A 27,494-nucleotide genomic window follows, 5' to 3' on the forward strand; every position below is an offset into this window, starting at 1 on the left:
CTAACCTTGCGGCAATACAAACAAAACAGTTACTCAATTGAAGGACGAAGAAAGAAAAAAATAAGATAAAATTTAACAAAATATTTATTGATTTAATTAAATTATATTAATCTGAGTATTTATAACAAATTATGTTCAATAATAATTACAAAATTAATTACCCTAATAGGACGAGAGAATCGAAGATAGAGTCTAACATCACTCATAAACATTAGAGAGAGCTCACTTTTTATTTACAAACACCTCTCCGGCTTAGTTTTTGTACAAATCAATTTTTCGTCGTCAAAGAAAGTACCCAAGTCACAAACAAACTTCATATCGAGAAGCTGATTCTTGTTATAACCTGAGGTACAATAGTGGAAAAGTCTACAGTCTCTAGGATCCGAATAAAACTTATTGATTGGCTTCCCAAAACAATTAAAAATATACGACCTCAACTTTTCTTTCCGCACGTTTAATTTGTACGCCATCGACAACGGAGTGGTGTGAAGGGATTCTTTCGACGATTCAGCTTGAGTAGGATTGGCACTTTTATAGAGGGGAGCATCTGTCGTTGGAACATCTTCAGAAAAATCGACGGCCGTCGTAGTTGCGACTTTTGGTGAGGTAGAATAAATCTCTTCAGTTGTTAGAGTGTCTATTATCTCTTCTTCGATAACAGGTTTTCTCCTGCTTGGTCGTGAAGTTACTTCAGTACTACTAAATCTATGTCTAGAGTTTGGTCTACGGTAACTTGAGGAAGGTCTAGTACGTGAAGGACGAGTTCTGCGACGAGGAATTCGACTACGAGTCACACTCGCGGTTTCTGTAGTCGTTATTTCAGCTGGTGTTAAATTCGGCGCCGTCGTCTCCGCTTCAGTACTAGGATCTGTTGCTACTGAACTGAGAGTTGGAGTTTCTTCAGTTGTTGAAGTTGTGGTGTCCAAAATTATTTTACCTTCAGTACTTGGAGGTATTGTGTCTTCCTCAGTAATAGGAAACGACGTTGTCTCCTCACCGTCGTCTGACACCAAATTTTGGAGTTCTGTAGTACTGAATTGTTCAGGTCTAGTGGAAACTTCTGTCGTAATTGTGTCTACATCCTCTTCAGTTGGTTGAGATTCATTCTTTGGTACTTCAGTTGTTTCATTTACAACACTAAGAGTTTCTTTCGGGTGGTCAGTTACTTCGGTAGTTTCTTCATCTTGACTGACCTCTGTTACATTTGTTGGTTCCTCAGACTCAACAGTTCTCGCTTCATGCTCTTTAGTAGTCTCATTTTCCGAGATTTCTTCGTCTTGACTAGCCTCTGTCGGCTCTTGAGTCACAATGGTACTCGCTTCTTGCTCTTTAGTACTACTATGGTCAATTCCCTCAATTGTTCCCTCGTCTTGACTGACCTCTGTCACACTTCTTGGCGATTCCTGCTCTTCAATTTCAGTAGTTCTCGCCTCTTGCTCTTTAGTACTACTAGGGTCAGCTCCCTCAATTGTTCCCTGGTCTTGACTGACTTCTGTCACACTTCCTGGCGATTCCTGCTCTTCAATCTCAGTAGTTCTCGCCTCTTGCTCCTTAGTACTACTATGGTCAGTTCCCTCAATTGTTTCCTCGTCTTGACTGACCTCTATCACACTTTTTAGCGATTCCTGCGCCTGATTCTCAATAGTTTTCGCTTCTTGCTCTTTAGTACTCTCACTCTGTGACTCTTCGGTAACCTCACGAGCCTCTACAGTTTCAGTTTGCGGTGAAACGCCTTCTCCCTCAGAGGTTTCAGATTTTTTCTGAAGAGCGTTCGTGTCTTGTTCTTCCGCGACTGTTGTCGCTTCGACCTCAACGCCACCAGAAGCTTCTCTCACTTGATCATCACTTTCTTGAGTTGTGGTTTGAGATCCAAACAAACTCTGCGTTTCTCCCAATTCTTGTTCTTCGTTTGTCTCCTCAACTTTTGATACAGTCGTCGTTGGAGAAGTTGCTGTAGTCAATACAGTTGGAGCCTCGGTCGTACTTGCATTTAAAACGACCGTAGTTGTGGTTTCTTCAACCGTCTGTAGCTCTGTGGTCGATCTTCCTCGTCCTCTTCCTCGGGTACGAATCTTCGGTTTTATATTAGTCAAAAAGCTGTTATATCTTTGACTGTTTTCCTTCATTATTCGTTTGTGATGTGCTCTTGCTCGGCTGCGCATGAGAGCCATTATTCTAGAGGTTGTGGTCGGTTCTGGTGTCGTTGTCGTTGGTGGTACTGTCGTAATTTCAACTTCTTTTTCTGTTGTAGTTTCGTTTAGTTGCACTGCTTCGTAGTTATCATCAACGAAACCTGCAGTATCTAAATTTACCTCGGTTGCAGGTTTTGATACTGCTGTCGTTACAACCTGCGGCGCTTCGGTGATACTAAGAATGTCTCCGATGATGTTAAATTTACTTTGTCTGTTAAATAAGGCACTATCTTTATAGATTTGTTGTTCTGTTTTATTTTCTAAGGTTGGAGTCTCAACTATGGGCGCTAACTGTTGGTTGATTTCAGTAATGTCTTCTGGATCAATGGGAACTTTGAGGGTACTCGTCGGTTGATGGTTTCTGTACCAATCAAACAAGAATCTTAACACGTCGACAGCAGCTTGGTCCTCATTCGTTTGTCTCTTCTGTCTGGTTTTAATCTTAGGCACGTCGTGGTAGAATGGATCAAGTACCACATCATGGTCTTTGTAGTCGTCGTACGACTTTGGTGGTGCTTCTAACAAAGGTGACACTCCGATAGTACCTAAAGAGTAATTAAGTCTTCGTCCACTATTGTCGCTAACACTAGCACTAGCACTAATGATAATCCTCGGTGGAGTTTGGTGTTCGTTGGTGTACCTCTTCGTCTCGATGTGGTTATTACTTAAAGTAAAGGGTGCTGGCGAACTAAACGTCAATGGTGGCAGTGTCGGCAGAAGTGGTATTGGCAATTGCAGTCTTTGGGGTTTCTCGGTACGATACGTGTGGTACGTTGGCGTTTTTAACGAAGACACATAAGGCGTCCTAAAAGTCGTAGGCTCCTTCGGAATGTAAGTCTTCCTCGTCGTCGTATAAGTCGTCGTTTTAAATTGATTTCTAAACTGCCCATGCCTAAACGGCAAATTCGAGCGTTGGTACTGATAATTGTGCGGTGTCTCCGTGTAGTCTTGGTTGCCACTCTCGGTCTGATGGTAAGTGAAACCGTAATTAATATCCGCAGGAGTGGCCGATGATTGTGGTTTGACTTTTTGCGTCGACACCAAGTGTGGTCTTTGCGTATTAGCTACTACCCGAACAAAATCTTCCTTATCCGGAGTACCATAACTCGTATGGGTGGTAACAACAACCTTTTTGCTATCATTGTCAAAAACTTGCTGTTGGTAAGTTACACTTTGCGACCTCACATCGGGCGGAGTCCCAGGATTCAAACTAATGTTAATTTCTTCGGGATTAAACCTAATATCCGAGTTACTCGAAATCGGGAAGTGATGCGACGAAATCACTTTGGTGGTAACCACCGGCTTAGGCGTGGTAAAATACGACGTCTTTGGCTTCGGCTTCTGCGTCGTGGTGGTGGTCGTGGTGGTGGTCGTCGCTCTGATAATAATCGGTGGATCAGTCTCGGCATTATCTGCAAGAAACTCGTTACTATAAGAACTAGATTCTAGACCACCCACCTTCCGCTATACTAGGTTGAGTATTGCCGTACAACTCCAAATTAAGACTATAAAACTTCTCGGATTTCGAACAATCAACCTCGTCGATACGTTCACAAACACGAGTTTCCTGCAATTACGTAAAAATCATTTAGAGAAAATCGTGACGGAAAGTTTACCTGGTCGAACACGGTCCCGTTCAGGCACAAGAAGCGGATGTCCATCGGCTCGTCCAGCTGCCCGATGGTGCACACGTGAAACATCTGGCAGTTGGTTTCCAAGTCTGCGTAGTAGCCGCCGATCACTTTCCCGACACATGAAAAATTTGTATCGGGTAGATTGTCGAAATCCAAATACTGAAGAAAAAAAGAAATGAGCGGGAGCTTCCGTGCAAATAACGATTTGTTTTCTAAATAAGCATGTTCTAGTTTTCTAATGAGTGCACGCTTCGGCATTCTTAACGCGTCCTACGCATGGAATTTGTGTTGAAAAATGAAAGTAATCAGACGATTCGTGAGGAAAATCGAACTGACTTCATTTACATTTACAAAACCGTTCGATTAATGAATGAGTGACTCAGTAGCAATGAAGATACGAAAACAATAGTGACGACTCCATAATTGTCCATGCATTGAATCCGCGTGGTTGCGCCTCCTGAAGACGTTATGATTAATGACCACGATTTTGTTAGTTTGAAAACGCAAGAAGAAGATTTATGGGCCACGGATTGTGATGTAACTCGGCTACATTTTGCAACGAAGATTTGATTAGTTGAAGCAGTAATTCATGGCTGCAGGTCAACAAATTAAAAATATTTGTTTACAACACGTATGCTGATTTAAATTTCTGAATGATACGCGACGTACACTCCCGTTGGAATATTTCTATGGTGAATAATACTTACGCCTGGCTCTACAGACAGCACCACGCACCCTATGCCCAAAAGGTACAACCATAGCAGACCTGCAACAAAAGGAGTTTATTGAAAAGTATCCAAAAATTTTGCTCTTCTTAATTCCTTAGATACTTTTGACTTTCCACATCCTTTGAATCAAGATTGTCTTCTGGTAGACCTCGACAAAAGCTTACAATTGAAAATTGCACCAATTTTTAACCAAGTCTGACACATTTAGATGTAGGTCATCGCGGTGTCTCCAAAAAACAAAGCCGTTGATGATTTTATCTTAGTGGTTCACTGCCAAATTCAAATCGAGTAATTACACAAGTTTTTGCCTCATTGTCTTATTTTTTGCTGATTTGCATTTTCAAACGGCGCTGACCTGAATCCATCACACGCATCGACGTAAAAAATGAAAAAATAGAAAATGCGTTTTCTGGTTCACTTGCGATTAGAAACTACAAAAAAAAACTATTAAAGCTGAGTTACAAGAAAACAACAGCTGAAGATCAGAAGCATGACAAAATATTGACGTTAACAGATGTGGATATCGGATGAAAGCGAAATAACAAGATATGTTAAACTGAATGTATCGGAGACAACAGGAAATCAAGGAAAGCGAATGTTTTAATTAAGATTCCTTTTGATGTTTTCTCTGTGCGTTGGCAAATTAGCAACGGATTATCGTGGTTGAAGTAACTAATGGATTAATGTCGTCGAGGATAGTCTAGAGGTCTCATCAGGGAAATTCCAGTTAATCCGTTCACTTTTTAATGTCAGAAGATCATCTGATCTTTACATAATTTCGTCGTATTTTTCAAGCTCCCATTGTTAAATTATTGTGTCCGGAACTTTTAACGTGGAAGTAATTAGAGACTGTGGGAATTAAAATGCAGTTAGTGATGAATTGTATTCGTTACGTCGTCATCTCCTATCACGGACTAGTTTTATAGGTCAACAAGATTATAAAATTTTGAAATCATTTTCATCTGCTTTTTTATAAACGCATTGTTTCGAAGATGAGATACAGACCTTGATCTATTGATTCCACAATAATTAATTCGAGTCGTGTTAAAAAAATAATTCATCAGCGTGTAACCGCTTTTTGAGCGACAGAATTTCACAATTATTTCAAAGGTCGAAGACAGGAAACCAGACCCAATTCCCATTACATTTTATTATAAGATTGATTTGCGATCATCCTTCGGATTCCATCTTGATTTCGCTCGGTCTTGCACAACATTAGGATTTTTTCCGGATTATTTTGCACTCAATAAAGACACCGACACTGTGAGAAATACGGCAACAATCGACTTTCTTTTCAACAATAGAATCCGCGGATGGCGTTTACACCGAATTTCGAAATATTCAAACGAGGTTCACGATTCTTTTTCCGGAAGGAAAGCCCAAATGAGTAAGCAGCGGATTTTATGATTGTTTCCAAGTCGCTTATTTAATTATTTTTTTAATTGTAAAAAAAACGCGTCTGCTACTTCAGCGAGCGAAGCGAGCTGAGAGTCTAAAAACCTGAAGAAGCCAACAAGCAGTACTGCCAGTTTCCAAACAGGAAATTGCTTCATTGGTACAAAAAAGAGGCGATTTAGGGACACGTTTTGCGAAAGGGCACTTTTTCTAATGTGAAATTAAAATGAGAACATTGCCACTTTATTCCGATTACAGAAATTCCGTTATTACATAATTTCCTTCTAATTTAGGCCTACCTATAATAGTGCATCCAATGACAATTTATGATCAAAAAAACGACTGAAGTAAAGAGTTAATTATAATTTGACGGAAGAAATTATTTTGCAAAAGAGAAAAAAGTTCAATTTTCTATGAAATTACCTTATTAATGAATCAGAATTACATCACCAATTTTATGATCTACCGTCTTTCAATAAAGTCTTTTAGAATTTGTTTCGGATCTTGGAATTAGCGTAATTTAACAACTCATTTGTGTTAGAAATGGCAATTTTGCTCTGCAATAATGAGAAAACGATCAAACCAAACAGATTATAATAGGAACACAACATCTATTTTGTAATTTAACTGCATACTTTGCATAGCTTAATTACTATTAATGTTGTACCTATTAATTGAGTTCTTTGATTATATGAGTTAGCTAATAGAGCATTCTAATTTTGATCTCATAATTTCGTTCCCCCTGTAGCGACAATCTCCCCGTAATTTCGCGGTTTTATATTCTCTAATATTTATGGTTTTTAAAACAGAAATTAATTATGTTGATAGTAAAAATAAAGGAAAAAGCTGAGATTTGCCAATTCTAGCCATTAAAACAATAGCTAATCTTATAATTTTCATCTTAATCTCAATCTGAATCTCAATCCGCAGTAATTACATAAAGTGGCAAGGTTGTCCAAAGCACCAATAAAGTCAGTGGAATTTTTCGAGTCTATTATGTAACCGCGAAAACATAATCATTGTGTTTTCATTAATTATACAACTAATGACATTTATCTTTTAATTGGATAAATTCTTGTCTCCAAATTCTTTCTCACAGTTTCGGAAGATCGTATTTTAATAAAAACTAGGTAGGTAGGTCTTTCATCTCCATAATTCAGAATGCAACAGTTTTATAAATAAATAAATCCCACGAGTTATCCAACACGATTTATGTATAACTTTTCCAGAAACTAAGACGGAAAAGTTTGCTTACACATGTGTTTAATTTTACGTAAGCAATAGATAACACTAAAATGGTTCCAATAATGAATTTTCAAGTTTCGCAAGCCCATTTCCGGTGCATTTATGAAAAAATTTCGCTACACCTGTTCTAAATTATTGTTCCTGCGTCGTATCCTGTGTGGAATACCAAATCCTGCGCATCCACCTGTTGAATAATGTAAACAGAATCCAGACGAAATGCACGTGCAAGTCGACAATCAGTGGAAAGTTAGATAATTTGGGGTCAGCTGTCACAGTGTGCTATTACAAAAATTATGTATCGCACACCGGAAAGTTCCGGTATGTAAACACGCCTTCACCATTTCTAACATGGGTGAGAGTGTTTCAGATGAGTTCGGCAATGACCTTCGAGCTGAAATCATCTCTGGGTCAAGTGGGCTTTAATTTCATCTTGAGTAACAGAGATTGCTCGCTAATGAGCATTGGTATTTGAATTGACATTTTAAATCATCAGGGTAATTGCCAAAAAAAGACAATTACCAAATCAGATTGTTTTGGGCTTAATTGAGAGGACTAATTGGAAGTGTAGAAAAGCTGCCTTAGGCGGAGACTGGTCATTGCAACTATTTCCTCCGATTTTAGCACAGATGCAAATGTAAATGCGGATTGCGCAATGTCGAACGGCCTTAATGCACTTGAGAAATAAAGGAAATGCACAAAATTCATGTTGGCAGGTGATCGATAGCTATGTTGGTATGAGAGGAAAAGGCACACATTTCAAGACCCCAATTCGCTAGTCTGCGTGTGTTTAACAGGTGTGAGAAACAGTAAAAATGCTTGATTTGGTATTTCACATTCGTCGTTTCCGCGAATGATGGGTGGGGGCAGGGAAGTTTCCTTTCAACCAAGTCCAAGAGCTTTCTTAAGAATCGTAAATTCAATGGCACGCATTGCTGTCGAATAAACCTTCCAAAAATCAGTCTATTGGTGTCCGTAGAGTCGCACAATGCCATAGATCACCAAAAAAAAATGAAAAAAAAATTCATGTCTCCAAGAGTAAAAGTTGAATTTTTTTTTTATATTTTTTTGGTACTCTGGGAGACCATCCAATTACTCCCTTTGGTGCGTCACTTTCCGAACACCTGTATCTGCTGCGGTTCCGGAGATATGAAGCACCGAAAATTTAGGAAAAAAATCCACCGAAATAATTTCCAATTAAATCGAAAAAATTAATTTGAATTCAGAATATGTGAGACCGGATTCTTAGTACAAAAAATGGAAGAAAATCGATGGCTCAAACCGCATCTTCGATCTGTTGGATGTAAATATTCCGGAGATACAAAATTTCCGCTCTTTGGCAACAACCCGAAACTTCAAACGCTTCTGATTTGGTTACTTGTTGAAGTATATTAAAAATTCGTACTGTTCCAACGTGAAATTCTGCGTTAAATGAGCACCAATAACTCGAGTTTGCTCCACAAATAAACGAGATATTGACCGAATTAAATTTTCAGAGGATATTTTTGGAATCATTTTTAAGAGCCTTTTTGGAACTACAACGTTGTTTAATACCTTTGAGTTTATATCAATCGAAAGAGCAGGACAAGATCTATCAACTGGCCAAATCTCAAATCTGTAAGCCAAAAAACTAAAGATTCAAAATTTTCTATCGTTTGATTAAAAAATGTTTTCTCTCAATAAAACGACCATAGAATTTTGAATGTCTGAGAGCAAGTTGTAAGCAACAAAAGTGCGAGAAAAAAAATGACGCAAACCGCATCATTCTGTCTGTAGTAGTTCCAAAGATATGGATTACTATAAAATAAATATTTCTGAACTTTTTGTCTTCTGGCGACAACCCAAAATTTTAAACGGTTTTAATTCGGTTATTTGTTGACGTACTCTAAAAAATCGCACAGTTTTGAATTCTGCGTGAAATTTTGCATTAGATTAGCATCAATAACTTAACTTTGCTTCACAATAAAGTAAGATATTGACCGAAATCGATTTTCAGGAGGTCTATTTGAGGTGATTTTCATAGAATGGAATTTTTTCGAAGGAAAGACGTCGTTTAATATTTTTGAGCTAAAAATCGAAGAACAGCTCCAGATCTATCAGCTAGCCAAATCTCAGATCAGTAGGTCAAATAGTTTACGAGCGAGAAAACAAATTCCAAAATTTTCTTCTTTTGAGAAAATCAACCATAGAATATTCGATATCGGAGAACGGATTCTATGCAAGGACAGTGCGAGAAAACGATGGCAAAGACCGCATCTTAGTTTCAAATATATGAAGCGTTAAACATTCGGAACTAAAAATTCTCTATCTGAAACTTAATTGCTTTTACTTCAGTTATTTTGTAGACCTGTGATAAAGAATAGCATGTTTTAGATTCTGCGTGAAATGATCAGCAATAATTGAACTTTGCTCCGCAAATAAGCGAATTATTAACCAAAATAGATTTTTCCTAATTTGTATTTTAAACATTCCCAAGTTGCTATGGAATCAAAGCTATTCTAACATTCCGTATTGAAATGGATATTTTAGCACTGAAAACGAATGCGAAAATAGCAAACATAGCTCTGTTACAAGAACAAATTAGGAAAAATAATATAAAAACCTCGTTCATAAGGCCATTTAGGCACTCACCCATTATAAAACTCGCGGCTTTGCCGCTCGTTTTATAAACTTGGATTCATGCCTAAAAAATTGCCATATGAAACTCGGTGTTTTAATATACTATATAGGTACTTACACCTCAAGAGCTACCAAAACGATGGCGTTTCCGCAAAAACCATCCACCCAAAAAAGATTTCATCAATACCGACAGAAAAATTGCAAGAATATTTCGGTATTTATGGCAGGAGAAAGGTGACCATTTCTGAGTTAACACATTAAAGATTTAATGAAGACAACGGCATAACTCTTCACGATCGTTATTGAATTTTTACAATGTTTGAAATGTTCCAATATGTCATGCTCAGTGTCACGAATTAATGAAACCATTGACTGAAGAACAAATAAAAACTTAATTTACTTGAAACAAAGGTGAAGCGAAATATCTGGTTAAAATAAGTTTAGCTACAACACGAAAACGCGGATAAGAACTAATTAGTAAGCTGTTTCACGATACAACTTTTTCTCTTTTTTTCTCGTTCAGTAACTTCCGGGCAAATACCTTTTCTTCAGACTGGGATTTACTGACTTTCAAAAATTAATAATTTAAATAACGAGCTCTTTATTACTCTTTCGATAATAATATGAAGACATTCTCTACTAGAATAGTCCGCCTACAATGTTCAAGACCAAATAAAGAGAGAATAGATAGTCATTAGAACTTACTTTGCAGAAATATGGTCTTCATTCTGGTATAGGAGGGCATTGCTAGGCCGCTGAAACAAAAAAATCTATTATAGTTGAATCAACTGAAACAATGTCGCACCGTAAAAGTAGTATGTGGGTGATTTTGAAACCGGACTAGTTTTAATAATGCAATAATTTCGCAACGTTGGTCAATTGTGAGTGAAGGACTTAAAGGTCCAACAACGAAAAAATCGCTATAGAAAAATAGGAAAGTCAAGGAATTAAAACGACAATTAATTACTTTCACTTTTGTTTATAACTCCAAAATTTACCAACCAAATTAATTTCGAATTCTTATCGATCTGGAGCAAGACATTCACCTATTTGCCAGTGTGGGTGTTTTTGTTGTCGGTAAATTACGCAAGGACAAAGACAATGACTAAATTAATAGCTCCTGGTAACAATATTAATTATGGTAATGAAATTTTTCGCGATACAATCTAAAAACTTTGAATGTCACAAAATCTATCCAGCCTCCAAAACCGTAACGTTTTGTTCCATCCGTTATACACGTCCTTCGATGAATGCATTTATCAGAGCATGAACTGGACGAGTTTCTACAAACATGCATAATATTACAACGGGAAAAATTCAAAGATTCACCTTCAAAGGGATTCCTTTCACTACTTGCATACTATAACTCTGAGGATGATATAACCGTTAATAACCCAAGAAGTAAATAAATCGTCCCAGAGGTAATTGTAACTCAACCTGAAGGAACTAATTGACTGTTGCGAACAAGCTTTCGGAACCGATCATTATCACCAGGTCTATTAAAAGGAAATTACGTCAGAATACAACAAAAGTAGCGATTTTCAGTTGATTTTTCCCCAGTAGCAAGAATCTTGGTCAGTATTCCATACTTTCCAGACAAATTTGTCTGTTATTGAGAACGTTTTTCCAACTTTCTCTCTATCAACAATTTCAAACATTCAGAAACGTCTTAGAATGCCAAATTTAACATTTAACACCGCGCAAATCTGCACAGCGCGACCTTAAAATTGTAATTTTTCGGGGACAAAACCAAAATGTCACGCTTTACACCCTAGCAATTCCGGACAAACCCGTTTCTTCTTACTAGTCAGTCATAAAAATCAAAACAAAGAACCAAATGTCATTGTGATTGCAACAGTTCGACCTAATTACCTCAAGAGTGGCGCTTCAGAAGGATAAGCTTGACCTTGATGGCTATATGCGCTTTCTTCCACGCGGATATTATTCCAGAGCATCTTTTGGCGAAGCCCGTAAGAGATTTCAACAGTGGGTTAGAGAAGCAGCCGAGCGTATCGAGATCGGGAAGTTCCCGTATTTATCGAACATTGTTTGCATCTAATCAAGAGTTAATTGTTGGTCCCAGAATGGAGAGAAATGAAAGTTTTACGCGACATTTTCAATTAATCGAGGAAGTATGAGTACAAGAAATGAATATTAATAAATTCGCATAATACGAGCGCTGTGTGAATATTTATTACAAGCCGTCTATTTGCGCAAAACCACCAATACACACCTGGACGCTTTTACATAATCGAGCTTTCGTTCTCAAAATTCGGGACAAGTTTTGGTGCATGAAGACGCAGTTTTTTGATTTTTTTAATTGGCGTTAAAACGATCATGGTCAGTTGTGCAACTAGAAAAATCGATGACACGGTTCCCGAAAAGTGGTAATTGGTGCGACTAATTCAATTAGGTCTTGCCAAAGCTTCCGTGGGGCGACTTTGAGAAGCGATTAGAAAGCATGCAATTTTGAAGGGTAATCATATTCAGATTTTTGAATAAATTTTAATTCTGTTGTTTTACTGTTTCTGTGGAATGTTAATTTTGCAACCGACTTTGGAAACAAACATTCAGAAGTCTGCGTTCTTTGGTTAGTAATATACAGAGTGTTGTAAAATTATTTATTATTATCCAACTTCTTCATTTTATTAAATGTAGAAATATTAATATTCGCCTATTGATTACTATCTTCAGGCGGTCGTTCCAACAGCTGTAAAGTTAATTTCCGTCCTACACATTACATTGTTCCGAAGAAATGATATTTCTTCGAAGCACATATCTAAAAGGTTCATTACTGCAAACCATAAAACGAAATGAAATTAAATAACTTTTATCATTGTGGTAGTACTGCTTGCGCAACACTAATTTATTTATGCGGCTAGATAAAATTAATAATCATTTTTTGTTCGATGGAATGAATGATGTTAATTAGATAAATTATCTAATGCCTGAAGTAAATCAAAAATAGCTACAATTTTAGAAATGGAAAAACTTGCAATTTTGGAGCAAAAAGTCCGGACTCTTGTACTTTGTGCAGTGTCAAAAAGTTCATACTATGAAGGTAAAACTAGAATATAAAAGACAATTAAAGATTAACAGACGTTTGGAGGCAAATCCATGCCAAGGACTCAGGATAAGCCGACAAAGGCACTTTTTTATTTGTTTTATTCATAAGTCCGTACTTTCATTCATTGACTTTTCCCAATTTTTAATTGAGTGTCTGGGCTCTGCGTGCTCTTCCTTCTTTGGCTGAATTATGTAAAAAATAAATATTCGTATTTTTATAGCTTCGTCTAAGACAATTATCCATTGCCAAACTTTCTGCCAAGTTCCAATCGGCGACTAATGTAGAAAGCAAAGAGTCTTATATAAGTGACCTATATAACACCACAAAGAAAGTTCGCACTTACACTTGGCTATTTTATTATTTGTTCAATTACGTAAACAAAGCAATTTCAAAGGTCATAAGATGCCCACTGCTGTTACAGTTAAAAATGACCCCACGTAATTAAATCTGGCCATAATTACCATTCTGCAACATTAAATTGAAGAGCACAGTTCGTGTGAATTCGATTTTTTTCCACTTTCACAAATTTACGTAACAGAAGTCAAGAAAATCAGAGAGAATCGTTAATTGTGGATCATGAAAACCCTCTGAGGTACCACAGTTCGCGTGCATGTAAACATTGCTCGCACTATTTATCCAGGGAAAGTAGATCAGTGGTGCTAAGATTTTCTTCCAACCCCAAGAGTTTTCCAGTTACGTCAGTATCATCACTTTCATCTAAAAAACGAAAGTGTAATTGGAGATTAGTGCGTTAGACTGATTTGGTTTTCACCTTCGAGGGTACCACCACGTTTGATGACACTTTCTCTGTTTTACTGGTTAACCTTTGCATTCACTTTTCCTGAAATTAAGAGGTCACTGCCAAGTTTACCCCAGTCACGCCCTCAACCTCAATGATTTTCTGTGCTTAATTATCCTACTGTAACCGCAATAACTCTAAAGAGAGTGCCAAAATTTTCTCCCATAAAAACGACCGATTCAACTAGCGCAACTAATTACTAGTACCAACATGGTTAAACCGTCTGATAAAAAATTAGCAGGTACGTTTGCTGATTACAGTGGGAGTGTTATAATTTTACTTTCAAAAGTCAAACAGCCTGGAGGAGTAATTTCTTCATGCTTTTAAGAGACCAATTTGAGTAGTTTTGACCAGCCATTCATGCAATTAATTTACGCAGTGTGCATTGCGAAGTCTCGTTCTGCTATAAATAACGTTGATGGTCTACCTGAGGGCAAATATTTAACTTTTATTTTCACAAACAGACAAAAAATAACAAAACCGGCTGTGGGATGCATTGGGTACAAAAAAGTTTAGAGATTAGATAGTGATTCGTGGGCGGAGAACCGCGAAAAGTCATCGGCGATGTTACCACTCCTCAGCTTCTTCAGATTTAAGATTATAGATAACCATTTTATTAAGTTGATAGCCTGAAGGATTACCTGTGTTTACTTAAAGTTTATTAGTAGATTTTTCAACACATTACTTTAAACAGTTATTATTATTATACCTATAAAACACCACAGGATTTAAGTTCACAACATTTTCTCACATTTTTTCGTAATTAGATGCTTGTAGCGTATTTTTATTACTCATATAAGGAAATACTACCATAGGCTGTTTGTTGCATGCATCTACAATTTACCTGAAATCTAGGTGACATTCAAGTGTTCAAAAACTGTTATGAGAATTACCGAGCACGCAAATAAACATGAACCGAGTTATTTAAGGTTCAATTTCAAAGTTATGCTCTATAAAAGAAGGTAGAAACCAGGTCGGTTGTTTAGAAGATGAAGTACTGTTTTGGTGTTTTTAACTGCCTCAGGGTTAAACGATTCCTGATTTGTTACCGGAAAGTTTGATTTTCAATATTTATACATGTAACAGCAACATTTATTTTGGAGAGTATTTTTGGAGCGTTTTATAAAACAATGCATAACTTACAAGTTCCTGAAGATAACTAAATACTAAAATAAAACTCAAATAATGACCTAGAAGCTCAAAAATCAATAAATATAAAAACTTTTTTTTCATGTTTTATCCATGCGACCTGTAATGGAACTTGCCAATTTAGTGTCGAGAGCAAGATTTTCCTCCAGATAAATCAGATCGGGTGTGCCGCCAGTAAATATCAAATCTGAGCAATAAAGAAAGCTTGAAGTAAAGCTAGTACCATCAAAAATGCTGTTTCAACAGTTCGTTCACCTGGAATTTATCCGTTTAAAATCAGAGTCCAATTTTTTGCGAAGAATCTTAGTCATGAGAGGACATCGGACCAAACAATTTCCCCAATGTAAGATAATGATGAGATAAATATAAAGTACTAGGCAGTAAAATAAAACAGTAAAAGTAAAAGGAACTGGTAAAATCAGAATAATAAAATAACGTAAGTACGTTAATCTGCAGTTTCTTTAGATTTTAATTTAGATTTGACAGGCAAACAAGTTGCAGAACACAACTGTAAACTGGCAGCTCGTAAAGATGATTATGCATGCATTTTCGAGAAGGCTTGCTGAAGTTGAAAAGGCGCTTTCCTCTCCATAAATCTCAACAAACAACTAATTTTTAGTAATTTTACAGCAACTCACATTATTTGTCTTGTCATAAAATGGTACAGTTTTTCTTTGAAGTGTTTAATTGATTTATTTTTATTGATTAAGTTAACAGCATTTTTCTGATAGTTGAGCCAAGCATGTACATTAGAAAATTAAAAAAAAATGTGGAAAGTTGTATGTACCAAACAATTTCACTTAGAGAATCGTTTCGTTTAACATCATTCATGCAAGTTTGCTCATTTTTTTTTCAAATTTTCATCAGAAATTTGTCGGGCGGTAATTTAACATTTTCTCAAAAAAAAAGTTTCCATTTAGAGACATTTGGTGAGACGTCATTGTTGGGTTAATCTCATAGCTTTGACAAGTAATTAGCAGAAATATACTAAGAGCATCAGGAACAATCTCTAAAATTCATTTTTTTTGCTCCAGAGGTTTGTAACTGAACACGCTTAATAAACATTTAAAAAATAATCTTCTTGCCGAATTTCATTACTGCAGGATTAATATTACCAAAGTTACGTTTTCAAAATTTTTGTTCTTTGAGGAATAAAAATTTTTAAAATTCGTCCCTTTCTAAAATTCGACCCTTTTGCTCCATAACTTTGTAGCTGAACACGATTAATAAAGATTTTAAAAATAATCTACTTGCCTTTTGTTACTGTAGAATCAACATTACTAAATTATTTTTTTTTATTTTCAAAATTTTTGGTATTTCTAGAATTTGTCCCTTTTGCTCTACAGTTGTGTTATTCGGTACAGTTAATAAGCATGTCAGAAGTAATAACCCTGCCAACTTTTGTTACTGCAGCACTAAAACTAACCGAATTACATTTTTTTCTCCAAATTCTTGGGGTATCAAAAAAAAAGTTCCAAAATCCGTCCATTTTGTTCCAAAAGTGAATACTGGGCATTACTAATAAACATATAAAAGTAATTTCCTTGCCAAATTTCGTTACTGTAGAATTAACATCACCAGAATTACATTTTTTTTTCCATTTTAAAATTTTTGGTTCCTCTAGAATAAAAAATTCTGGAATTTGTCCCTTTTGGTTCACAGGTTTGTAATTGGGTACGGTTAATACACATATCAAAAGTAGTAAACCTGCCAAATTTTGTTATTGCAACATTAAAACTAACCAAATTACATTTTTTTTCCAAACTCTTGGAATCTCAAAAATTTAAAATTTCTAAAATCTGTCACTTTTGTTCCAGAGGTGAGCAACTGGGCATTACTAATAAACATATCAAAAGTAATCACCAAAGTTACAATTTTTTTTCATTTTCAAAATTTTTTTGTTCTTTAAAAATAAAAATTTCTAGAATTTGTCTCTTTTGGCCCACAGGTTTGTAAATGGGTACGGTAAATACACATATCAAAAGTAATAACCCTGCCAAATTTCGTTACTGCAGTATGAAAACTAACCGAATTAGAATTTTTTCTCAAAATTCTTGCAGTATCGATCCTTTTGCTCCAAAGACGTGTAACTAGGCAAGTCCCGCAAACTTCGTTACTGCAGCAATAAAACGAACAGAATTATACATTTATCCTTAAAGCACAAAAATTAAAAATAAGCTTTCTGCTCATCCCGATCTGTTATTGATCACAAATTAATACAACGGTGCTAAGGATTTTATCTTAGACGTCCTTTTCGACAAATTTAAATTTCTGAGGTTAAACGTCGCCTGTGCCAGTTCAAGTATTAAAAATAGTTCTGTTGATAAATTACCCATTTCCTAGTTACGTATGGCATATTACCCAACACTTTTTCTGTATAGTAAATCTTATTATTATCTTTAAAACGTGGTAAAAATCGGAATGAGGGAAGTTATGTAAGCGAATTCTGTAAAAGTAAAGTTTAAGGACGTGGACAAAACACAAAATACTGCATATGAGAATTAATTGCCTTTCTATTATCTAGAACAATTCCATTTAAATTATTGTTCTGATAGGAAACGTAATTTATTGCTTTTAGTACCATTTCCAGTCGATAATCTAAAAACCGATAATTTCTAAATTAGATTCGATCAAAGTGAAGAGTGAAGAAAACGAACACGCAACTTTTTGTACTTTTAATTATAAACACATGTTGTACTGAATTCTCACTTACACTGCGATTAGTTGTGTAAGTTAAAAAGCTCGTTAAAGCGATAATTGTCAATATTACATTAGTAATTGAGCACCTCCTTAATCAACAGATCAATAAAATAAAGAGAATTCCAATCAATAATGTTATAATTTCCAACAACAATACAAAAGAAAATAAACATCGGATTTCTTTGAGTAATTTAGATCAAGAGAAAACTGAAAGTGTTCCTAAAAAATATAATAATCTCCAACAAACATTTAAAAGAGAAAAACACAAATAACTGCTTGACAGGAATGTTAAGTGAAAACTGGTTAACCAAAATTACACCATCCTCCACGTGGTATAATTAGAATATTAAACTAATAAAGGAAATTATAGATTGTTACGAATCAATCATGCGAAAAATTTGCAATTTCTACACGCTGTAACACCTTCGATCAAAAAACCGAACTAATTGCAAAACGAGAACAATACCTTTAGAAGTGACAACACTCTTACGAAATTTGGACAGCCACCCTGAAACTCACACTATAACTGTACTGAAAATGGCACTGGAGCGACTTTTCAGTACTGGATCGTTCCGGAGGTGCGAACTTCAGGGTCGTTCTTATCACAAATAACAACCCAGACAGCGTCACTATTGTAAATGGTGAGAACGACTTGAGCGAATAACAAAAGGAGGCGAATTTTCCTCGCAAAAATTTCAAACATACTTTTATTTGCGATGAAACTTTTTATCATAACATAAACCTTGTTAATTGTTGCATAAATTACAATACATTACACGAATTAATCATAATATTTAAATGAAACGACACTCATCATCCCCACTGACACAAATCGCCTTTCTAAGTTTCGAATTTTACAAGTCGGTGATTTTATCGAAAATAATTAAGTTTATAAAATATGAGTTTGATTTTATGGGTGTTTTCTATTTTATGGTGGTCCACGTGCCAATTTCGCAATCATTTTGTCAACGAGTTTTACCAGGGATTACCTTCCCAAACAATCAAGATTTTAAGATAAGCGCTGAGCTTTAATAAACGTAACTTCAATGCAGTTTGACCTCCTCGTCGCTTGTCCTAAATTCTAAAAGTCATAAAATTCAGCTATGAAAAGTAATTACGGCTAATAATAATAATAATACGGTGAGATGCAAAACTCGATAATGGAGCCATCAATCCATGTAAAACCTCATTGTTAAAAAATCATAAAGTTTATTGTTGTTCAATGGCACATAATCGCTGATTTTTTAACCAAATCGCCATTGAATCTAAAGTAAAAGTCAACCGGTGTCATATAAATTATAATTGCCATTTAAGAAAAATCTCCTTTCCCACATCGCTAGGTCCAACGCCCGAAACTAGCTGTCACTCTAAAACTGGACCTTGTAGTAGCCTTCGAAGACAAAGCAATGTTGTAACAATTAACAGTTTACGGTTTCCTACTTGTCTAATTTAAATCAAATTTATTAAAGGACTTAATTCGAGAATTTAAAAAAGAACACCCACGCATCGTCGTTGACATCTTAATTCAAATGTCAAATGTGGATGCTGAGCGCCGTGAAAACGAATATAAATGGTCTCTGTACGGTTTATTAAATAGGTAAATTATGTAAAGCAAACCGTCACGATATGAAATTAAATTACAAGGAAAAAAGCTAGAGCGGAAACAGTGGACATGGTATTGCCTTAAAAGAACAAAAATCCGTAATAGGTCAATTCAAAACAGTTGCGACAATCAGCTGTTCAAAATATGTCAAAAAATTTGTACCATCGACTGTGCTTGATTGATACTGTTGACACGTGTCAATCCTGATAAGCTTAGCGAGGCAATCAATCTCACTTTCAATTCAATTTTAATGTACCTTCCGAGCATTTTACATAATAAATAAAATCATTTAGTAATTATTACCGGTGTATAGAAAGTGACTTAAATATTCAATTTGAAATTAGAATATCGATTATAATGTGTTACATATCAACGTAACATGTCAGATCTATAAAAGCAACCCATATTATTTTAAAACAGTAGTGTTCAAGGATCCGGTAGGAAAATCCAGAGAACGCGACATCTGGGCACCGGACAACTCGGCTCCGGAATGCCCCTGGAAATTTAATTGTTTGAAGCAAGCAAAAAGTGGGTGGAGTTGTTAAAGAACTCTTTTATTGTTGATCACAGAAAGCAGAAAAAGTTGATTTCTCTCGATTAAACTTTATAGTGATCGACGTCGAATTGATTTTTGTAAATTGGAGATATTTTCTACACTTTTTGCTTATGAATAATAGATATTAATAAGTAAAACTACAACTGAACAGCATTGCAACGTTGTGCATTATTTCAATTTCACAAGTCGACAAGGTTTTTGTTCAAAATTGTAAAGAATTTTTAGTCGTCAGCTAAAATTAAAACAATTCGAATGCTCTGGAATTTAATAATTGGCCACAATCTTTATATTTTTCGAATAATAAACAAAAGCCAATACAAAAGTTACACAGGAAATCCACAGCTCCATTTCATTTGTTTTATGAGTTTTTTTCTTATCAACCAATAAATTGATTCTTATTGTGAATGAGTTAATTTCTTTAGATTGTCGTCCAATAAACAACAGTTTTAGACATCCAATGAATGAAAAGGTGACGATCGAGAGTTGGGTGTTTTGGTGCGTTTTTTCTCATAAAAAAGTACCTTGATAAAGACAATACGAGCCAATGAACGAATTCCTTTTCGGGTTTTAATCCGATTTCAATAACAACCCCCATTTTGCTATGAATAAAAATTTCTAAAATTTGTCCCTTTTGGTCAGAAGTTTGTTAATTAATTTATTAATTAATAAGCATGTCATAAATAGTAATCGTATCAAATTTTGTTTCTGCAGCATTAAAAAAAGACAAAATTACTAAAATTTTTCTCAGAAATCACAATTAGAGCAAATACATTGAGAAACTTCCTGTTTACATCCTTATTGCATTTTTTTGCAATTTGTAATCTTTATTTGGTGTTAAAATTTGACGCATTTTTCCTTTCAAATTTCGCGTTTTCGATGTGTGCGGGTAATTAAAGCCAAATTACTAAAATTATCTCTGATAGGTACCTACATTTAAAGCTGTTATATTTAAGTAAAATGGTAACGAAATCGAAAGAACTGTAATTTTTTATATCTTACCTAAAATTATTTACTAAATTTAATTTTGTAATGTTTCTCACTCCTTGCAATTAGACTGCACCACAACCAAAATAAATTTCGCCCACAGCTCTATTGACTAATTTATTTTTAAGCTAATCGATGGAAATTAGAGTTTGTAAATGGAATGTGATGATAATAACTCTATTAAATAGAATTTCAAAATTATTACTTCGCCACTTATTGGTGAAAAATTTCAACATAGAGATAAAAAAATAATAAAAATTTGTCTTGCTTTGTTGATTTTTTTATCAAATCTTAATTACAACCAAAGAAAACCGACCGGTTGCACCATCAAAAACGAAATTGCGAATCTTAAATTTTTCAAATTAAATTTAGCTCGGCATTCCTCCGAAGGTTTTTCGGAAGGTTGTGTGAAACGGGACACTACTTCTTTCACCTGTTGCTTCTTAACCGTAACCCTACCTTGAATGAGTCGCTCTTCATCCAGATCCATTATCCTTTATCACTGCACGTTATCACTGCACTTGAATGGTGTACAGCTGGGTAAACACATCGCGCACAACCACAAGATGCAAAACCTCCGGTGGTCCACCTAACGTTATTGAGGATAGTTGCAGTGTGTTAACAGACCAAAGACATATGAAAGTGTGGCCCGAAGCTCTTCGGACTTCATCGAGCATCGTCGGTCCTGCTGAACTTGAGTTTCAGCAGGATTCGCAGGAGCTGAACAACCCTCTCGTGCATCTGAAACAACACCCACAGAGTTTCATAAAAAATAATTAGGGTGAGGTTGTTCACCTCTAAAAATCTACTTAATTGAGCTGTTTAAAATTCTTGGAGTTGTTACGTAAATGTGGCTACTGGTAATTTTAAAAAATAAGAGCGTATGCGATATGTGAATGAAAAATAAAACAAATTATTCTGGAAGTATCTATAATGACCTGTAATTCCAGTTGGAATAAGAGTGAACGTGTTATGGAACAACTTTTACTTGTGAGAGGTGTTTCGTACGCGGTGGAACACAGGTACGGTTAAGGTTTTTGTGTAAATTGAACAAAATTCGATTTAATAGAAACAACAAACATTTTTGTGGATGAGATCTTTTTATGCAATCGGATTTTGAGTGATGAGCAGGAGAAAGTGTGTAGGAGACTTGACATTCGAACAAGAGATTTTATGTAATAATCATCAATAAAATACCACAATCCGACTAGTTACGTTTCGAAAATATTTTTATAATTTAACACTGCGAAAATATTTTCATCGCTGCATTAATTTCGCGAGTTCATTGACTTACACTCTTTAAATTTTAAATATTTTTGATTTTACGCAACCATCATTACAACGAACCGTTTTTAAATCACAGTAATTGAAAAGAAAACTCAATTCTATTTTTGATTGATTGATGGATTTGTTCGATTGCCAGAGAGCTCACTTGGAGTAGCTATATTTAGCCGCGGATAATTTTAATCCTATCGAAAATTCGTTCCACGGCTCTCATCCGTGGCGATGAGAACCAAACTTGACCTTCCTTGGACCCTTTTTTAAAGTAAGAGAAGAACAATTCATGATGCGCCGCGGATAAACGAACCATGTTTCCTTTATTTTCGTGATGATCTGACACAACTCTTGTGTAACTTTCCACCGCGAGAAATTTATAATCTTGTGATAAATTTTACACAGACCGGGAAATTGTTGGAAAGGTCGCTGATAAAATACAGTTGTGTCTATATTAATTAACATAAAAACAAATCACAGATTGCATCTTTTCACAGTTCTTTTATTCACATTTTAATAGCATGAATTGTCAATTAGTGACGGATTTGTAAGTCAAATTAGTACTTTTCAATGAATGTTTTATGAGAGGAGGACAACGTAGGAAGTCACTGCTGATCTTTCCCGCCAAAAGTGAACTCACGGATGACCTTAGAGAATTTTTCTGATCTGTGACCCTTCGATGAAAAGTTTTCAAGGCTTTTCTACTTCCTTGAACTAAACCAATAAACTGACATTTGCATATTATGCAAGTGAGTTTTTTCTTTGTACCAAGAAGTGTGGAATTAACAAATTAAATTGTAAAATATTCTAACACGAGCAAAAAACATACTCCAATTTAATTTAAATTAGTGATTGTAGTACGTGCTATAGATTATGTAAGACAGAACTAATTTCATGCATTGTGCTGCTTTTTAATGTGTATCGAATATATTTATTGTTGCTACTATTATTTTAACTATGTGTTAATTGTTGTAACATTTTAATTATCTTTCCGTAATTCGATTTGTTTCCAGAAGTTGAAGCGTTCAATCGATGTCGACATGTTCTGCAGTTTTAGGCAAATTCATAACTTTGCATAACCGCATATTTCAAATTCCGCTTTTGTATTCTATGAAGGAAATAAATATTTTGCATTTTGCCTACGTACAATTTTTAAATTATGTAATTCAAAATGCAACCAGGAACTACAAAAATCACAAAGCGGAATGTATAAAAAATCGTAAAATCCACAAAGTAAAAAAGTCCACAGAATCGAAAGTATGAAAAATCCAAAAAAAATTAAGGAAACAAAAGAATCCAAACTATTTACTAAAAGACTCTCAAAGGTTCAAAAAATTCAAATCGAATCATCGAAAGACGCCCTCGAATAGATGCGACTTCCCAATTTTTGAGAAACAGAATTCTAAAAAAAAGTGAAACGCAAAATATGTACTTAGATATATGGTCCAAGAATTTAAGTTTCCGAATCCAATCTTTAAAATGAAGAAATCCAAATAAATATAAATTATAAAAATCTATCGAGTTAATAGGAGGTTTAAAGAGGGGCTGAGTCGTAAAAATTTCATTTCAATTTTGCATTTTAGAAAGGTCAAATGTCCCAAAAGCTGAAATTAAGGAAGTGCGGGCCCCATTTCGCCAGATTTGGACCACAATTGCCAGCACACAATAACTCATTATAATGCAAAATATGTATAAAAACACGTGGTTACAGTTTGTTAAAACTTTCTATCACTTCCGAAACATCAACCGTACGATGTGTAAGTGGGTATATTAACACAACAGAAGAGTCCTCATCGTGTGAACATTTCCCATCACACTTATTTGTAATCTCTAAGTGTAATGATAATGATAGTAAAAGTTTATTATCGGCCAACGCAATAAAAGCCAGCTGTAAAATCCATGATACCTAATATCACAATAAAATTATCGATTTTTTCCTCTAGAGAAATTAAACGCAACACAAAGAAATCGTGTGAAATTGGCGAACTATTGATCGGTTCAAATCGACTGATTTATTTGTTGTAGGCAACCAACAATTGAATTGTTCGACAACAATATTAGATTTAAAAATTTACCTACAAATATGAATTTATTTCAGCGGCGCACTTTTCAGGGAACTTCAGAGGGCGTGACTTTGCGTAGCGGTTTTCCGGCGCCAGAAGCTCGTAGATGCGTCTATTTCAGGGTTATCGAGCAAAATATCTGTGTTTGGTGGTGTAATACATCATGAATTGTTTTCTATTTTTATTGACAGGTAACGTCTTTTTTATATTTTCGCATAAACGTTTGTGTACTTTAAATATAAAAACAGTTTTGTTTAGAACCGCTATGTAAATTTGAACTATAATTATCTACGTGTGAATGTTTACAATAACATTAACAGAAGCATATTTTAAGTTGTGCTTTGAAATTTATGCAAGCCCAAACTCAAAAGACTTATTTTCAGCATTTTTCTCTAACACCCCTACGGCAAAACTGAGCATCTTTGAAAACTCCACACTAGAAGCCTTCATTTGCTCAAGATGTAAGAACGCCACCCAAGAAGCTATCGCCACCGACATAAGAGCCCGCTTAAAAACCCTCGACGGTTATTTCAATAACATCGAAGACATCGGAGACATGTTTTGCTCCGACACTCGTTACAAAATTGTGCCAATGATGAAACAAATAACCATCGATATGAAGCCGTGTTTCAATAATCCGAATGAAACTTACCTGCCGAATTTTATCTACGAAGGTTTTGCGGAATTTATCGAATTGTTGTGTGCCAACAGAACCATTGAAAGTATTATTGTACCAAATTGGTTGTCTTAAAACTACTAATCGATAATCGCAGTTTTCTTCAGCGACCAAGGAAATGACTGCAAAACGGCGATGGAGCAGTACGAAGGAGGAATTGAATTTAAAAACTGCTCATGCGAATTGTTTAACATGTTCAAAGCAGAGACATTGACGTACGACGATATGTGCTTGTAAGTTTCACTAATTTAATAAAAGAGAAATAATTTTCTTTTCAGTGAATTAAAATCAGCTGAGAATTGCTACAGGGAGGCGTTGGATCATGCTTGTCCGCATTTCGCCGCATTTAAAGTGTTGAATAGCCAGTTTTTCCATGCTGTTGGAAATTTATGTAACGGTGCTAAAATTTACAGCAGTGAAGTTTTGTTGATATCATTTTTTGGTATTTTAATCAATTCTATTTAAAATGGGACTAAAACTTGTGATATTTAAATTCTAAAATTGTTTCTTAACAACGAAGTTTTATGGTTTTGTTACTGAAGTTAGATAGATTCATCTAAAATTAATTAAACATAAACAAACGACCTACAAAAGTTATAGAAAAGAAACGTTTATTTGTCCAAGCGTCATTATAATGTACAAAAGCAACAAAGTTTGTAGGTATCTCTGTTCTAATAAACTAATTAAAACAAGTACTGAAAGCATTTCAATCAATCCCAAACTTATTCTAACTTATTAATGAAATGTGTTCCTCAAGAGTATGATTGATAAATGTAAAAATGTAAGTTAGCCATTGTCAAAATAAATTTAAACCCTCATTGATACTATTTTGGTCAACAGTTACTGCAGAGCAGGATATTCTTGTCTAAAAACACAAAATAGCAATACAGTTCAAAATTCGCTTTCGTCAGTTGACATTTTATTTAATTTTAAACTAATAAAAAGTTCAATAACAATAATTACACTTATTTTGAGTATGATACTTATCGTACAAGTAGGTTCACAATTTATAAAGACTCTTTCTATGAGTGGCTTATCTAAAAAACGTAATTATTATCATTATATCAATCATCAAAGTAATACATAAGTAGGTAAATAAGAAGATAAGACATATTTGAGTCTCTGGTAAACAAAAACATATTTACTTAATTATATTTTCTGCGTTATTTTCGTTTAATAAGTTCAAATAAGAATTTTAACAAGCTGTGTTCTGGTTTAGAGTTAAAAATAAAAATTGTTTCGTTACATTGAACTCGTTTAATTGTCAAAAATTAGTCTATTTTGTGTGTTGTTACAGATATTATATTATTGATGTAAATAATAAGTATTTTGGTTTTGGTATTACCATCAAAATTACTTTTTTACGTCCCACGAATTATCCACAACTAGATATTTCTTAGAAACTTGTTTAAATACAGGTGTCCCAGAACGCCTCGCACTTCCTTTTATTAGGAAATTCTCCATCAAAATCTGAATTGATTGTGGTATCGCACAATGTCCAGGCAATAATAGTATTCAAGTTACAAGCATTTAAAGTTAACTATTATACGTGCATCTTCGTGCAATTTAAGGGCAAATATTCACAGGTAACGTAGTAACAGAATGCTATCTAGCGATTTATGGGCTGTGATATTGATCAATTTAAAGTGCTTGTAACTCAAAAACTGCTAGGGCCTGTATATGATGCAATACAAAAATCAACTTAGATTTTGATGGAGAATTTTTCGTTGAAGGAAAAGCGAGAGGTGTAGGACATCTGTATATACATGTTTTATGTTAAATAGTTGCTTCGCATAGTCGTGTACATAAACTGTCTGTATGCAAATGTTTTTTTTTTCACTTACCACTGGAAATGGATCAGATTTATGCTATAAATAACATTTAGCAAAATTTACTGCACATCGCGCACATTCAATCAAACTCAAATTAAAAAAAAATCTTTTGGTATTTGAAGGGGTTATTTTGAAGTCCTGAAGACACTTGTTATAGTTCGAGACTATTTAAAACAATGTAAGAATCTACATTAAATAAGTTCAAAATGAACCACCTGTATGTAGGTAAATTAGGTCTTCAAACAAAGTTTTCCAAATGGAAATAATTGGAATTTAAATTATCCACGTAAGATGCTGACATTTTCATCGCGTGCGTAAGCAAATTAATTAACTTATGAACTAATATAGCACTGCAGAAATTTAAAAGGGAGTTTTTATTTACGTATAGTGACGCACATGCACACCCTGATCCTTAAAATAACACTTTTTAACCGATTAAGTAGGTAAAAATTGTGATTCAATAAAAATGAGCAAAGCGCTTCTCCATAAATCAATAAAATTAATCAAAACTTTAGAATTTCACTCAATTTAGCCCTGTTGGTAGACATTGCATTTTTTAAATGCCTGTTTAGACTCGGTAAAAAAAGTTATGAATCGCTGTTTTAACCAATTTTCAACGACTCAATGCACAAGTGTTACAACAGGCGTCGCATTCTGAAAATTTTTATCTAAAAATTCCAACATAAAGTATTGTTATCTTTCTTTTTAATCTAAATTATACAACTTCGCACGCACATTTATAACTTAATTTATTGATCCGCGAAATCCCCAATGTAAACACTACACCTTTGTTTAGAGAAAATCGAAATTCAAGACGCAAGTGGAGTATTATATTGTTAATGAATTAAATTGAATTGAATGTAGGCAACCAGCATTGTCCATCAAAGAAATGGGTTTCTAGCGCAAATAAAAATCTCATTATTATAATTCCCCCTTCGCAGATTTTTAACCACACGCTAGCCATTCGTTTTGTGCACTTT

General features: G+C 34.8%; 2 protein-coding genes across 2 annotated transcripts; one reads left to right on the plus strand and one right to left on the minus strand.

Annotated features, from left to right (window-relative positions):
• Positions 1-66: 66 nt before the first annotated feature.
• Positions 67-21,302, minus strand: LOC148168527 (uncharacterized). The gene is made up of 6 exons (XM_088045660.1): positions 21,128-21,302; positions 10,516-10,565; positions 4,534-4,592; positions 3,809-3,985; positions 3,651-3,759; positions 67-3,604 (listed from the first exon to the last, which is right to left on the minus strand). The coding sequence occupies exons 2-6, from the start codon at positions 10,553-10,555 to the stop codon at positions 234-236; spliced, it is 3,756 nt and encodes a 1,251-aa protein (XP_087901786.1). The 5' UTR covers positions 10,556-10,565; positions 21,128-21,302; the 3' UTR covers positions 67-233.
• LOC148168528 (uncharacterized) lies at positions 3,265-25,301 on the plus strand. The gene is made up of 5 exons (XM_088045661.1): positions 3,265-3,353; positions 24,057-24,197; positions 24,390-24,728; positions 24,780-24,915; positions 24,961-25,301. The coding sequence occupies exons 2-5, from the start codon at positions 24,170-24,172 to the stop codon at positions 25,145-25,147; spliced, it is 690 nt and encodes a 229-aa protein (XP_087901787.1). The 5' UTR covers positions 3,265-3,353; positions 24,057-24,169; the 3' UTR covers positions 25,148-25,301.
• Positions 25,302-27,494: the final 2,193 nt, after the last annotated feature.

Source organism: Gnatocerus cornutus, chromosome 9 (assembly GCF_029298725.1).
Source record: "Gnatocerus cornutus isolate USDA-ARS CGAHR chromosome 9, icGnaCorn1.1, whole genome shotgun sequence".
Taxonomy (NCBI): domain Eukaryota; kingdom Metazoa; phylum Arthropoda; class Insecta; order Coleoptera; family Tenebrionidae; genus Gnatocerus; species Gnatocerus cornutus.

What these genes read in the sequence shown, in the direction of transcription:
- LOC148168527 (XM_088045660.1), bottom strand. Translation starts at nt 10,555, where the DNA reads ATGCCCTCCTATACCAGAATGAAGACCATATTTCTGCAAA. An exon ending in TGCTGTCTGTAGAGCCAGGC is followed by an intron (nt 3,986 to 4,533) that starts GTAAGTATTATT and finishes TTTTTTCTTCAG; the next exon opens with TATTTGGATTTCGACAATCT. An exon ending in ACGGGACCGTGTTCGACCAG is followed by an intron (nt 3,760 to 3,808) that starts GTAAACTTTCCG and finishes ACGTAATTGCAG; the next exon opens with GAAACTCGTGTTTGTGAACG.
- LOC148168528 (XM_088045661.1), top strand. Translation starts at nt 24,170, where the DNA reads ATGAATTGTTTTCTATTTTTATTGACAG. An exon ending in TTTTCTATTTTTATTGACAG is followed by an intron (nt 24,198 to 24,389) that starts GTAACGTCTTTT and finishes ACTTATTTTCAG; the next exon opens with CATTTTTCTCTAACACCCCT. An exon ending in TGCCAACAGAACCATTGAAA is followed by an intron (nt 24,729 to 24,779) that starts GTATTATTGTAC and finishes CGATAATCGCAG; the next exon opens with TTTTCTTCAGCGACCAAGGA.